At 44.6% G+C, this 15,773-nt stretch overlaps 1 protein-coding gene across 2 annotated transcripts in view; it reads left to right on the forward strand.

The window, feature by feature from the left end:
- Positions 1 to 15,773, forward strand: part of GRM4 (glutamate metabotropic receptor 4) — a 287,327-nt gene that overhangs the window by 245,519 nt on the left and 26,035 nt on the right. For both annotated transcript variants that reach the window (XM_083744949.1, XM_083744950.1), the window contains exons 8-9: positions 420 to 556; positions 1,725 to 2,660. In XM_083744949.1, the coding sequence (XP_083601075.1) occupies positions 420 to 556; positions 1,725 to 2,660 (1,073 nt within the window). The remainder of the gene's footprint in view (positions 1 to 419; positions 557 to 1,724; positions 2,661 to 15,773) is intronic.

The raw sequence follows: 15,773 nt of genomic DNA on the forward strand, positions 1-15,773 counted from the left end.
AGTGGCAGAGTTGAACCTGGTAAGCTAAGCCCAATTGGACTTCTGATGTACTGCAGACAACCTGTGTGGTACACTGGTTAGCGTGTTGGACTAGGACCTGTGGGATCAGGGTTCAAATCCCAATCCAGCCATGAAGCTCTTTGGGTGATCTTGGACCAGTTATTCACTCTCAGCCTAACCTACCTCACAGGATTGTTGTGATAATAAAATGGAGAGCTATGTACTCTGTGGATGAAAGGTGAGTTATGAATGAATGGATGTACTTTGGATGGATTACACGCAGGATTCCCATGTATATGTGTGCATGTACATTTGCTTCTAGGAGAAGAAAAGGGACAAACTTACCTTTGGTAGATCAAATATACAGCCCAAACCAGCAATGTATTTCTTTCTGAGACTGAATGCTTTGTGTGTTGCAGGTATTGCTGGGACCCCTGTGACATTCAATGAGAATGGAGATGCCCCAGGCCGCTATGACATCTACCAGTACCAGATCAAGAACACTACACCTGAGTACAAAGTTATTGGGCACTGGGCTGATCATCTGAACTTAAAAGTAAGCAAGATCTTAGATTTGCCTAAACACCGAAGGGAATAAACTTTTACTCTGAAGCTCCAGTGTTTTAATTAGGAAATGGAGCTATACTTATTGTATGCTCAAGGGCTCTAGTTTAAATGGGATTATCCTTATCCTTATACATAGGCATCATTAATATCATACAGAGAGATTTCTGAAAGCATTTCACTCTGGTTTCTCTCTGATCTCTTTCATTGCAACAGCCCAACTTAAGCCATGGGTAATAAAGCACAGCAGAAAACTGGATTTTTAATGGGAACACATGCTTTAAAAAGTATTGCACTTGACAAATTTATGGGTACGTTAGCAACAATTCACCAGCAAGACTTAAGATTTAAGGCCACAATCTCAATTGGGAAGAATTTTGCAAATCTTTAATTTAAGACTCCTGATTTGTCAATGGAACAAAGTGTTTATTCTTGGTTGACTGTTCAACAGAACTGAATTTCAACAGTAAAATTTGACAGTAAACAAATCCAGAATCTGAAATATTGTGGAATTCTAAACTTGTGCAAAGTTTCATTTCAGGTCTAATTCAGAGCTGGCTGAGTGTCAAGACAAAAATTAACCTTTCAAGGGGAAGGGGCAACAAACTGCAGTGTGGAATTGCAGGTCTGTAGTAAATATGAGGAACTGTGAAGGAGGGAAATGAGAGATGCATTAGACCACGTAGCATCCACGAGCAGTTAAGTTCAGTAAAGTTAGTGTCAGTGGTTTGACTAGCAACAACACTTACTCTGTGACATGATATCAGGTTAGAATTGAAGAACAGGAGGGTCTAAGCTTGAATTAGTAGCATTTCATGCACAGCTGATAGAGATTAGAAACTAAATTAGGGTTGGGAATTTGTGGTTCTCCTGGTGCTGTTGGACTGCAACTTCCTCCAGCCCCAGGCATTGCCCCATGCCTATGGTTGGGCATGATGAGAGTTGTAGTCCAAGAACATCAGGAGGACCACATGTTCCTCACACCTGAAACTGCTACTGAATCAGAGGAAGCAATGCTAGAATAGCTCGACATGGCATAGACTAGAGCAAGTGGTTTGCAGAGTTGGCAGGGGAAGCTGACACCAGCCCCTGCTGTGACCCAGCTCATGCCATGTTAGTTCATGATGGTTGGTGAGATTCTTGCTTTCTCTCTGCTGCAGATGGAGCGCCTGCATTGGCCTGGGGGAGGCAACCGTGTGCCCACCTCAATTTGCAGCCAGCCATGCAGGCCGGGTGAAAGGAAGAAGCTGGTGAAGGGCATCCCGTGCTGCTGGCACTGTGAGCGCTGTGATGGGTACCAGTATCAGCAGGATGAGTTCCACTGTAAGGTGTGCCGGCTCAGCGAGCGCCCCAACGAAAACCACACTGGCTGCATCCCCATCCCCATCGTCAAGCTTGAGTGGAGCTCCCCTTGGGCTGTGGTGCCCGTTTTCATTGCCATTGTGGGCATCATTGCCACCCTCTTTGTGGTGGTGACATTTGTGCGCTACAATGACACACCCATCGTCAAGGCCTCGGGGCGAGAGCTCAGCTATGTGCTCCTGACGGGCATCTTCCTCTGCTATGCCACCACTTTTCTGATGATTGCAGAGCCTGACTTGGGAACCTGCTCTCTGCGGCGTGTCTTCCTGGGGCTGGGCATGAGCATCAGCTACGCTGCCTTGCTGACCAAAACCAACCGCATCTACCGCATCTTTGAGCAGGGCAAAAAGTCGGTCAGCGCCCCGCGCTTCATCAGTCCTGCTTCTCAGCTGGTCATCACGTTCAGCCTCATCTCTCTGCAGCTGCTGGGGGTCTGCATCTGGTTCATTGTGGACCCCTCACACTCCATCATCGACTATGAGGACCAACGGACTACGGACCCCCGCTTTGCCCGGGGGGTTCTCAAGTGTGACATTTCTGACCTCTCCCTCATCTGTTTGCTTGGGTACAGCATGCTGCTCATGGTGACCTGCACTGTGTATGCTATAAAGACCCGTGGGGTTCCTGAGACCTTTAATGAAGCCAAGCCCATTGGGTTCACCATGTACACTACCTGCATCGTCTGGTTAGCTTTCATTCCTATCTTCTTTGGGACATCACAGTCGGCAGAGAAGGTAATGAAGAAAGGGCAAGGGTAGAAATGGGGTGGGGGTGACTGGTAGGTCTGATTGCTTCACTCTCAGGTGCATTTGTGATGAAACACATCTGGGCTGCTGGTGTCCTAGTGCAGTAGAAATGGTACTACTCCTGTTTTCTGTTGGGATTTCCCTGCACAAATCTCTGCTGCTTTCTTTTTTCTTTACTTCCCCAATTTATCTCTCTTCTAGACACATTTCTCCTTATTTCCCCCTCCTGCATTCTCTTCTCCCACTTTCTTTCCAACGCAGTGCTAATGTGATTTCCTCACTCTTTCCCCACTCTCTTTCCTTTGCCTTCTTGACATTTGCTTCATGTGGAAGACAGGCAATGTACGCTATTGAATCCTAAGCCAAGGTGTCTTTAACTGTGGTCCACAGGTAGGTCTTAGTATATTCTACACTTGTGCCACTGCACTGCCCCAAATGCAGTTTGGTATACTGGACACAGGATACAACATTCTGAGAACCCAAGCTTTCACATTTTTATGGCTGAGCAGATAAACTTGGGAACACATCCTTCTGGTTTATCAAATGCTGGAGGAAGTACTTGAGGAGCTTGTAAGTGTTCAGGGGAAGAGCTGACAAAAGCAGAGTAAATCATGCATGATAAACAACTACATGCAAATTTGCCCTAATTTTGACTATGCTTAATGAAGAATATGAGTTGACTTGAAAGAATGCACAGGGATATATCTGTCAGGAGAGAGCAGCCTGTCTTTAGCCCAACAAGGCTATGTAATAGCAGATAGACATTCTTGGATTCTGAAAGCACATGCTTCTGGAATCCTGATGGAATAATTTCAGTCTGCATCTTTGTTTCTCTTGCTCCCAAAGGTGTTGGTAATAGGATAGCGGATCACGCTGGAATAATTTAGCTGCTACCCAAAGTTTTATGCTGTCAAAGTTTTGTGGCTACCAGCAGGAGCACCAAAAGGTTTTCTAAAATGATAAACAATGTGGCATGGGAAGATCTTCTAATAGTATCATGTGCATATATGCACATGTGTCCATTGCACAATTGATCGTGGTCTCAAGCCACATGAAGTGTCACCTTACTGAAGCAAAGCAGGACTGGATCCGGTCGGTGCCTGGATAGGTGAGAATGAAATGTATGCTGCCTTGGGTTCCGTGATGGAGAAAACGGGGAGATATACATATAATAAAATGAAAAATGAAACTGTCTCTAACTGCAGTGCAGGATGGAAGGGGATCAACATGGCCCAAGAAGACATGTGGTGTTGATTGTGGGAACAAGTTATACATCTGTGTGTTCTATGGATCCAATCCCTGAAAAAAACAACCCAGCCTGCTCAGGCAAGCTTCTACCGCTGAAGTTATTCTTAATGCTTGAAATGTGGATGCACTGTTGGTAAGAGCTGCTGCCAGCTGTAAGGCTGCTGGCAACCGCAAGCACAGGTCATAGTGACTGAAGCCATTCATGGTTCCTAAAGGACTGATGCTCACTGAAGAGTGTAAGTTAACTGAGGGCACACCTCATGGGCCTTGAGCTTATAAGCCTGAGGATATCCCCAGTAAGCTGCAGGTGAAGGCAATCCCTGCCTGTCACTTAGAAGAGAGGAACTCCGAATGTTGAGCAGCGTTTCCTAAACATTTAGCCTATCCAAAAAGGACGAAGAAACAAATTACATTGCTCCTTTGTCCTCGTGATTTGTTGGCCATCAAACACACACATTTTCTACATTTCTCTGAATAGTTCCTTGTGTTTTTCCTTGCCTGCCATCAGCCCAAAAGTAATCATTTAATACATTGTCACTGTTAGAAAGGGTCAGATCTTTCAAAACCCAAGAAGAGCTGGATCTAGTCCATCATCCTGTTTGCACAAGCAGAAGCCCACAAGCAGGAGCTACGTACAACAGCTCTCTCTCCACTTGTGATTCCCAGCAGTAAGTATTCAGCTTAATTCTGCCTACATCTTTACACCACTTGCTCTGGCACCACCTCTCTCTTCATTGATTATGAAATAATAATAAGAGGGTCAAAAAACCAAATAGCACCTCTGCGTGCACAAATTAAACATTTACTGTCCGGTTATCTGCTACGTGCTACCCACAGCAGGTGGCGCTGTGGGTTAAAGCCTCAGCGCCTAGGACTTGCCGATCAAAAGGTCGGCGGTTCGAATCCCCGCGGCGGGGTGCGCTCCCGTTGCTCAGTCCCAGCGCCTGCCAACCTAGCAGTTCGAAAGCACCTCCGGGTGCAAGTAGATAAATAGGGACCGCTTACCAGCGGGAAGGTAAACGGCGTTTCCGTGTGCGGCTCTGGCTCGCCAGAGCAGCGATGTCACGCTGGCCACGTGACCCGGAAGTGTCTCCGGACAGCGCTGGCCCCTGGCCTCTTGAGTGAGATGGGCGCACAACCCCAGAGTCTGTCAAGACTGGCCCGTACGGGCAGGGGTACCTTTACCTTTACCTTTATCTGCTACGTCTACTTTGCATCAGTGTTGCTGTAATTATAATTCTAGTCTTTGGCTAACACATAGGGGCAGAATCATTCTATGTGGCACTACAGAGTCTCAAACTATCTGGCCCAGCTCCTGTTGTTTGAGTAAAGATCAGGCGGCTCCTGTCTCGACTGCTCATAGCCCCTGTGTACCCAGCACTTGCTTTCTTTTTCCTGAAAGAGAAAAGGAAAGGAAGGCATCAGCATAGAAAACAGCTGAAAAGGAGACCTCCAAGATGAACTGGATGTATTTTTTATTAGGCCCAAGGCATTTCAATGAAGCCTCTTCTTTAAGGAGACTGTTCATGCAAATCAGCCTCCTGTATTATATCAGAGATATTACAGAGTAATAATCGAGGCTACTTTGCCTGACTAGGGTTTCTCTTAGTCCTGGGATACAGCTTTTCAGCAGTGAGGTCTGTGTCTGACACAGATGGGTCAAAATAGAAATAGGAGATAGGGTCAATAGGGTCAATGGGTTGGAGGTCTGTTACTGAATCGGGGAAACAAAAACCAGGGGCCAGAGGTAGGAAGCATGATCATGGCTGGTCTGGCTGAGCCAGGAAGGCTATGTTGCTATCAGAGGATGAGTTGATGCAACTGGCATAGAAGTATTGATTTTGTAGGGCTTTGGGTGCTTGTGTTGCAGGAGGTAAGCCTCTATGCTGGTCTCAGGTTAGGGTGGCCATGTGTCCAGCTTTACAGTCCTTTGAAGGGCTGCCTGGTTTGAAGATAAAGAACCATGAGAAGGAAGAGCAGAGGCCTTGAAGCTGCCCATCAGCAGTTAGCACCCTGGACAGTAGAATAGGCAGGCACAGAGATTGCTCAGTCACATTGCTCTCCCATTGCTTAGAGGAAATAATAATAATAATAATAATAATAATAATAATAATAATAATAATAATAATAATAATAAATTATTTATACCCCGCTCATCTGGCTGAGTTTCTCCAGCCACTCTGGGCAGCTCCCAATTGAGAGTTAAAAACAATACAGCATTAAATATTAAAAACTTCCCTAAACAGGACTGCCTTCAGATGTCTTCTAAAAATAGGATAGCTGCTTATTTCCTTGACATCTGATGGGAGGGCATTCCACAGGGCGGGCACAATTGTATTCCATTTCTGTTTGTATTCCATTTCAGTTTAAACAGAAATATATTCCATTTCTGTTTAAATTATAGTTTTGTTTCACAATTTGCATCTATACATATAAATGAGCACACACAACTTTTATGCAAGCCTCTGTCCTCCTTTGCCTTTTTGTTATTGCAGTGTGAAAGTGGCCATTCTATCCAGGTTTCAGATTTGCCCTGGAGCCTTCCAGAGTTTTGCTCAAAATGTAATAAGAAAGCAAAACAACCCACATTTCTAGTACACCTGTGAGCTTTCTCTTCAGACAGTCAAGGAAGGCCATACAAGAGAACCTGGCACACAGCTTTTGTGCCTTTTGCCTGAAACAACCCTGAATACATTCTGTTCCTATCTCCTTGCTGGAGAACGCTGCCCCTTCTGATCAGTTAAGGTTGTGGTAAACTGCCTCTCCTGTCCCTGCAATGTGATATATATATTTATTTTTTAAATGGTTTAAAATGTACAGAGCCACCTGGCACCATTCACCAGCACTGCACTAATTTAGTCTAGAGGATTTCTCCTGCATATTCCAGCCTGTGTTATCAGCACAAGTAATCTGGCTGAGGGAGAAAGACAAGAGCTACTGCTCACTCATTGAACTGTGCGCTTCCCCACTCGATTACTGCGTAGTTGGGAATTTAATTAACACCTGGGTGTTTTGGCAACACTGAGCTCCCATGACAGATTCCACTGCTGTGGGAGAAGTGGCACATCTTGCAGCAGCAAGGCTAAGAAACAAAATAATTCCCTCATTCTGGTCACAAGCTCTCCAGGGCCTTGTCTTCAGTGGCAGATCAGGTTGAACTAGAACGTGACCCGGAGGAATCGCATTAGCTAATCCAATGTTAAACACAACTTGGCAAGCAGTGGGAAAGGAAGCGCATTAAGCCTGATGCACAGCTGGTGTAGAGCGGCCTAATGCCGGAGACTGTGAGGCCTGCTTTGGCCCTGGTGAGAATCTGTCCCTTCATGCTCTATTAGCAACACAAGGAAAGGCATTATTTTGGGCCCTGAGCATCCCTGACCTAATGTCTCTTGACATCTGTATAAATCTGTTGTAAATACAGGTTTATTAGGGAGGATGTGGATGCAGTCCATCAGTCACTGGTGCTGGGCAAAAACTGTTTGTATTAATGTGGATTTTAAGGGGTTTCCATACCAACCCTACTTAAATGGATGAGTGATCCTTCTAGTATGCTGTGTTCATCTTTTGCAATAGCAACTTTTCTTACTATATTGGGGTGTGGGTGTGTGTACACACACACACATTAAAAAGCTGGGAAGTTTTATACTATGAATCTATAATTTTGCCTAAGACAAAGGGCTGGGATCTAGAGGACCATGTGGCTATTTATTTCTGCATACTCTAGAGAAAGTTGGACTTACGTTTTTCGAACATTAACACCTTAGGTAAGGTTCATAACTCAGCAGAAGAGCATCTGCTTTGCATGCAGAAGGTTCTCGGTTCAAACTCTGGCATCTCCCCTCCAAGTAGGGTGGGGAAACACTCCCTCTCTAAGGGAGTGAAAGCTGCTGGCAGACAGTATAGACAATACTGAACCAGATGGACCAGTAGTCTCATACCTTTTAAACTAGCCTCCTGTATTCATGCGAGTTAAATGTTTGAGATAAAGCTTTCCCCTCTACTAAGCTCTATTTAGAGGGGTCTTTCTCTATCAGTGGAGCATCTACATATTCGTATAGCTATGATGGTGCATGGAATGAGCTCTCTAACCCATTAGTTGCTTCTGAATCTCTAGCAAACTCTATGCTGCAGTTTCCCACCGCAAAAGAACAATGAAATGTTCTTTTGAGGCCCAACATCAGCAGAAAGGAATGCTGGGGAGCTGCAGAGTCCTTGGACTGACAAGGACCCACTGTTACCTGTAGACACCCCAAATGTCTGCTGAGCACTACCATCTTTGTTGGGCCATAGTCCGACATGTGCATAAAGTTAAAATATGTTAATAGGTGCCAGCTCCTGGGGGCCGAGGCACTTTGGTCTTCCCAATGTTTCTTTTTGAGGGGGCCAGGGCCCCTCAATGTTCAGAGGGCATTCAGCTCCACCCCCTGGCTCCTCACAACGTTGCTTGCACGACGTCAGGATGTTGCGTAAGATTGTGCACATGACATCAAGTTGTCATGTGACACTGCATGCATGAGGCCAGGACATTGCTCGTGCAATGTCAGGACGTCACGTCATGCCCCCTCAATCATCTTGAGAAGTTGGTGCCTCTGATTACATTGTAATATAGTATGGTAAATTGAGAGGCTCTGTGGCTGCCATGATCCCCTATAGGAGGTGGCACCACATTATGATGGCACACAGCCTTTTAAAAATGTAGTTGCCAGCAACTGCTCTCTCCTCTTAGCTAGAGAGAGGCAGTTGCTTTCTCAAGCAGCAGAAGTAGGGCCAATGCCACTGTGCTGCTTGTGTCCTACAGTAACTACAGTCCCTCCTCCTCGTCCTCCAGGTATAGCAGCCCTTGTTGCTCATCTTCACTTAAGATTCTTCTCAAGGTGTGCCTGGTGGCTGCTAGCATTGCTGAACCACAGCCCATGCAGTTTTTACTCCTACACTTCATAATGTGTGGCTTGTAGGCTTCTGCTTGGAAGAACAGAATGAAACATTCTCAATTGCTGTGTGTGTGTATGTGTTACTCTAGGTGTCTGTTATCCTTTACAAGTGTCGTTTTGCAAGCCGTGTGGGTGAGATACAATCTCCAAAAAGGAAAAAAAATAGAGTCTGATATAGTAATTATCTGTTTCTCTGTGGTATCTATGGTATCTCTCTGCCTCTTTTCTATATTGCCTAAGTGACACTTAACGGTCTCATGCTTTCAGTAGAGCTGTGCACTAAATATGCCCCTGATGTGCTCAGCTTTTACCGATTCAACCAAAGCTTCGGGGAAGGGTGCTTCCAGATGGGAGCTTAATACTGCAAACGGTCGTGCAGACATAGCAAATGGACAACTTGCTATGTTGTTTATTTTAAGTTTTGGGATTTTCTCCAGGATAAATCCAGATTAAATGGGGAAGGGAGAACAGGAACTGGCATTTTGTTGCTGATTGGATACTGCAAAAGAATTGCAAGCATGAGCAGCACCCTTTCCACAATAAACACCCATCTGGAAGCACCTGAAATAGCATCCATTAACTTTCATGCCACACAGAAGGAGGAGTTTTTAGTGTAGGTGTGGCTAGCCTGTGACCCTCCACATGGCACTGAACTAGAACTCCTATTATCCTTTGCCATTGGCCATGCTGGCTGGGGCTGGTAAAAGTCATAATTCAGCCACATCTTGAGGGCCACAGGTTAGCCAGCTCTATTATAGTGGGTTTGTTTTTAAAAAGGAAAGGAAATAAATAAATAGATGCTGGTTTTGTATCTGGAAGCAAATGTCACCATTAATCCTAGCTGTGTAAACTGTGCTACTGTGTTCTTCTTCACACAGTGGTGAAAGCAGATTTGCTGAAGATTCACACTTGAGAATTCATACATGACTTTGTGGGGTATACAGCGTAGAGTGTTCTGTGTGAAGACATGAAAAAATGTCACGTGTGAAGCAGCCTCTAGCAATAGGGGCAAATGCTCCACTTCAATTGCACTCATCCTTATTATTTCTGAATGTGTTCCAGGCCATGCTTCTGGCATTCAGAACTAGTTCTGGCTCTGAGCCTTGTTTCAAATTAAGCCCCAAGAACAGGATCTGCCTGTGCACATCAAGCAAGATTTTTCTTTGTGAGGATATGCCATGAGACCAGTGTGGTGCATTGTTAGATCCGGATCTCAGCTCCAACCCATGCATGTGATTTCAATTGCTGATCAAGCTTATGGTCCAAAATTAATCTGGTGTCATGCTAAGGTTGTCCACTTTAAAAAAAAAAAAAAAGGACAGGGGGAAAGAACAAATGAGCAGGATTTCCATTTTGATGAAATGGCAGGGGAGATGCTAACAAGAAAGCAGGTTTCCTAAGAAATTGTTTCCCAAAACAAAAGCTCCCTTAAAGCTAGTTTAATGTGCTCAGCATACTGTGGGTAATAAAGATGGAAATGATAATGACTGTAGATTATGCGCAAGGTTGCTCACCTCCTCACTGCAGCTTGTCATGGGATAATTTAGGGCTGCCGAAAGCTAGCTGTCAAGTTGCAATTCGACATGAAGCTTTGCCTCACTTTGGGGGCTTGTAATATACAGTGTTCCTCTTCTATTAGGCAGCTAACAAGCTGATTAGAGGCTATCGTAACAATGTTCCTGGCTCCCTTTGGAGCCCACACAACAGACCACCTTGCTGAGGTTTTCTGCTCTTTGTGTGCAACCAAGAACAAACATCCTTCTCAATGTAGCCAACCAGAGTCCTTCTCCTTGGGAGATACCAAACCTGCTCAGTTGGACAGTTTGTCATTGCTAACTGTTGTGAGGGGGACAGCTTAAAAATAGAATAAAAACACTAGCAATTATTATTATTATTATTATTATTATTATTATTATTATTATTATTATTAAATTTGTATACTGCCCTTCATCCAAATATCCCAGAAAAATGCAAAATGGGAATACAAAACACATAATGAAACAAAACAAAAAAGCAACCAATCACCCCTCCCACAAACACATTTAAAAAGCCATAGAATGTTAAACAGCTGAATACCTGGTTGAAGAGAAACATTTTCGCCTGGTGCCTAAAGATATGTGATGAAGGTGCCAGGCGAGCCTCCCTGGGGAGAGCATCCCACAGTTGCATTTATAAGATCTGTAACGTATCTGTCTATTGCTTTCAGCATCAACTTTGAGCACAGAATGCTTTATTCTCTTGCAAAATCTTTGTTATCACAGCACTTTGATCCTTTTGTGAGAATTGACATCCCACAGTCTCCTCAGATCCTTTCTTTGAGACCCATTTAAGACTGTAGCTAGTCTTAATTTCCCAGCCCACTTTGAGTTTTTTACAGTCTTGTCCAAGGTTAGTTAACTCCCTGAGATGTTTACTACTCAAGGTGCAGTGGAACTACAAGTAAAACAAATGTGCATAGTAACTATTATATATTTATGTCCCCTTAAGTTTACTGGGGACGCAGGTGGCCCTGTGGGTAAAACCTCAGTGCCTAAGGCTTGCCGATCGCAATGTTGGCGGTTCAAATCCCCCCGGTGGGGTGAGTTCTCGTCTTTCGGTCTCAGCTCCTGCCCACCTAGCAGTTTGAAAGCACCCCTAAGTGCAAGTAGATAAATAGGTACCGCTTTATAGCGGGAAGGTAAATGGCGTTTCCGTGTGCTGCGCTGGTGCTGGCTCGCCAGAGCAGCTTCGTCACGCTGGCCACGTGACCCGGAAGTGTCTGCGGATAGTGCTGGCCCCCGGCCTCTTAAGTGAGATGGGCGCACAACCCTAGAGTCGGACACGACTGGCCCGTACGGGCAGGGGTACCTTTACCTTTAAGTTTACCAAACCTGGATGAAGTGTGACTAACAGCTCATCCATGCTTCCATTTTTTCTGTGCCTTCTAGGCGGGGGTCGAAGAGGTTTTTCTTTTGTCCCAGCACTTTGCCCAAGAAAACCCGCTGTTTACTGCTGAATCAGACCCAGCTTGTAGAAATCAGATGTCAGCTTGTAGAAATCATTTACCCATCCTAAGAAATCATAGGACAAAAAGAAGTGTAGATGAGTGACTGTGAAATCTTCCAGGATTTCTGATTGATGGAAGCAGTTGCCAATGTCAAAAATGTTGCTAGGATTATGGAAAAAGCTTGGTGGTGGGGAGGGAGATGGGAATTTCCATGGCTATCCACCCAAAAGGGGTCCATTCTCAGTCAGGTCCAATCCACTCTTCTTGCATTTCATAGCATATTGAGAGCATCATTTCGATTCCAGGCAAAGGAGGACTAAAAAAATCATTACTTTTCCAAGATGCCAATAGCTGATCCCTGAGAAATGTCTCCAGGGTCAGTGATGCATACTCCCACAAAAAGGCTTTGTTTATATCAGGGATCAGCAACCTTTTACAGCCATGGGCAGTCCACCATCCCTCAGACCATTTGGTGGGCCAGACTATATTTTGAAAAAAATATCAACAAATTCCTATGCCCCACAAATAACCCAAAGATGCATTTTAAATAACAGCACACATTCTACTCATGTAAAAACACCAGGCAGGTCCCACAAATAACCCAGAGGTGCATTTTAAATAAAAGGACACATTCTACTCATGTAAAAACATGCTGATTCACAGACCATCCGTGGGCCAGATTGAGAAGGCGATTGGGCCTTAGCTTGCCTACCCCTGGTTTATATTGTGCCATTTTCAGCTGTGTAACACAATTGTCCTATCATTGCAGTTGCCATTTTCTATGTGAAATATTTACATCAGAGGTGAAGATCCCCTGGTTATTTTTGTACATATCCTATCGTGCCTGACCATTGACCATGCTGGCTGGGACTGGTGGGAGTTGGAAACCAATGGCAATGGCAGATTCCCCATCCTTGATCTACATTAGCCTAGCAGGCAGATGTGCAGAGAGAGATAATTTCTAATAAATGGAGGTACTTGCACACCCCTGTGTTACCACATCTCATAGTATGTGCACAAAACACTAGTTATTGTTTGGTGTTGATGGACTCTAGCAGCTGTTGTATCATTTGTTTCTGCAAATTCAAAACTGTCTATTAATTAGCATTAAAGCTGAACTAAAGAGGGGGGGAAAACAATGAGTATTAAGAAGTCTAGGTAATAGCCCAATTGTGTTGAAGGAAGATAGCAGTAGGATGCATTTACACAGCAGTGTTTAATTGCCAGCACAGGGACAGGAGCTTCCTAAGTTAGAGGCAAGGAGAAAACCCCTGGGGTGAAGGGGCATCAAACTCTCTATTAACAAGAAAATGCATTGCTACTTTGGGCAGACTTAAGTGAGATGCCCATATTTAGAAGATGAGATGTGGGAGTCCACAGAAGTTAAAGTGTGTGATCCAGATAATTTTATGACCAGAGACCCAGGAAGCTGTTGGGGAATGTTTATTGAATGGATCAGAAACATTCTGAAATAAAGTTCATCGCCTAACACTTGTGCTTGGTCTGGAGATGATGCACTGATGTTTCACTCGTTTACTTTGGACATTTATCACAATGGTTTGTAGCTGCAGTGACCGTTGGATTGCAGTCAAACTCAGGAAATAGGTAGGAGAAACTGTAAATGCAGAAGTGTTATGTTTAACAGTTTCTTAAGAATTCAGGTCAAATCAGGAAAATACCAGCCAGTCACGATCCTTTCAGGAATACAACTGTGCTAATGGAGAAGAGGTGGATTTCTGATTCCTGCTCTGGACACTCACCTTTTTAGACATTTTATTTCATATTTCTTCCCCCTTAAGACTGAGAAGCACAATCCCTTATTCGTTGTCTCTTGGTAAAGGTGAATGTGAAATATTCAAGGCAGGTACTGCATCTTTTGTCTTCATAGTGTAAATGGGGCCTTCGAACTAATCTGGAGCTTCAAGGTGTGATTGTAGTACAAAGATTATTACATTCCCTGGTCTAACAGTCTCCTATCTAGGTAGCTTTTGAAAAGCATTCAAGTTGTGGGAGTGTGTGGTGTGTGCATGCGCCTCTGCACTGTGTGGAGCTGACAGTGCACCCTGTTTGCTTCTTCACAGCATCTGCATGGAAGTGGCTTTTTGATCTGTGTGCCCAAGTGAAATTGCCTCATTCTTTTCTCCCGAGGGAGCAACTGATGAGATCTCAGTGTTATTTTATTAATTTTTCCCACCCTGTGTCTACAACTTTACACGGAGGCAGCAGATTATTCTAACAAGTCCCCCAAGCCCTTTCTCAGAGGAGCCTCTTATCCTAACAGATCCCGGTGGATTACAGAAATAGCAATAACCGAGGATCTAAAGAAAGAGACAATTTCCTGTGCTGATAAGGGGGAAGCCAAATAGCATCATCATTGTCTATTCCACTATTTATCGCCTGCGCTTTCAGAGATATGGCAATCAGAGGAGGGAAATAATCCGGTGCTCCTGGTTCCTTTTGTTTCTTTAGCAAAGGCTCATGGTGATAATAAATAACAAAAGTGATAATTGGGTATTCTGCCCAGGTGACCAGGACCCCATAATGTTCCAACACAAAGGAAGGGAGGAAAAGAGGCATGAATTCCACCAAAGGCAATATAGGTTTTGATTCCACAGGCAAATTAATCCAAAATTAGGAGCGTCTATAAACAGAGGGTTTAATTTAGAACAGCTTGGGCTTAGCAGTTCAGATGTACACGGGCATTATTTATTGCAACAGTTCAACCCTAATCAGAACTTAGGAGGACAAGACCCCTAGCAGATCTCCACACTATTATTAGGGACCCTGAAGAGCCACTGGATCCAGACATGACTGCCCCAGGACTAGAGGTTCCCACACCAGCAGCCTAGCTGGCTCTCAACACACAATTTCCAGGGCTATAGGAGCAGGATATAGCTATCCATGTAGGGACTTTAGAGCCACCACTAAGTGTCTGGTTAGGAGCACATGAGGCTACTTGGGAGGAAGGGGAAGTGCATGGAAGCATTTGCTTAGATCAGAGCCTGGTTAGGAACCAGGAAGCGGTGGAGCTTCCAGCTCCCAATCTGAGCTGCTTCATTGCAGAAGCAAGGCTGCCTTCCAAACTCAATCCTCATTAGCCTGGGGAAAGGGACATGTGCATTCTTCCATGGTGGCTACTAAGTTCTGGGGACTGATGAAGGGTGTTGGAAAGCCCCCCCCCAAAAAAAAAGTATATGGACAAAATGTATGTGGAGTTTCTGTGAATTAAATATATGCCTCTTTTCCTATCACCCACCTATGGAAAATATTTGTGATTTTGTGTTGGCCCAGCTCTGTCCACTTTTGGGTATGGTCCCACTGTTATTGCAACATAAGCTCTGACAGCTTTCTGCTGGATAATATGGCCCATCTCTATACTAGACTAACACAACAATTTTGATCAAGGAAAGCTTCTAGTGCAGGCTTCCTCAACCTCGGCCCTCCAAATGTTTTTGGCCTACAACTCCCATGATCCCTAGCTAGCAGGACCAGTGGTCAGGGATGATGGGAATTGTAGTCTCAAAACATCTGGAGGGCCGAGGTTGAGGAAGCCTGATCTATAGTCATGAAATTCAGGTACCATGGAGTGTATCTGCATCCATGTTCAGCATCACCCACATGGGTTCCTTTTATGCCCATCATTTCATGTGGATACACTGGAGCATGCTGAGTTGAGGTGGAGTACTAGATCCACAGACAGACAGATGTTTCATTTATTGCAGTCATCAGGAAAACAAGAATGGGGGAACTCTGTAAGATGAGTGGTTGTTTTGTCCTAGGTTCAATCTCAAGCATCTCTAGTCAGAGATATCCTGGAGACCTGCTGCTGGTCAGGGTCAATAGGACTGAAAGAGATGGGACAATGATCTGATTCAGTATACGGTTACTTCCTATGACAGATATAGGAAGTTGATTGAGGCTGAGGTGGGCAGAAAG

Source organism: Podarcis gaigeae (genome assembly GCF_964106915.1).
Source record: "Podarcis gaigeae genome assembly, chromosome: 6".
Classification (NCBI taxonomy): Eukaryota; Metazoa; Chordata; class Lepidosauria; order Squamata; family Lacertidae; genus Podarcis; species Podarcis gaigeae.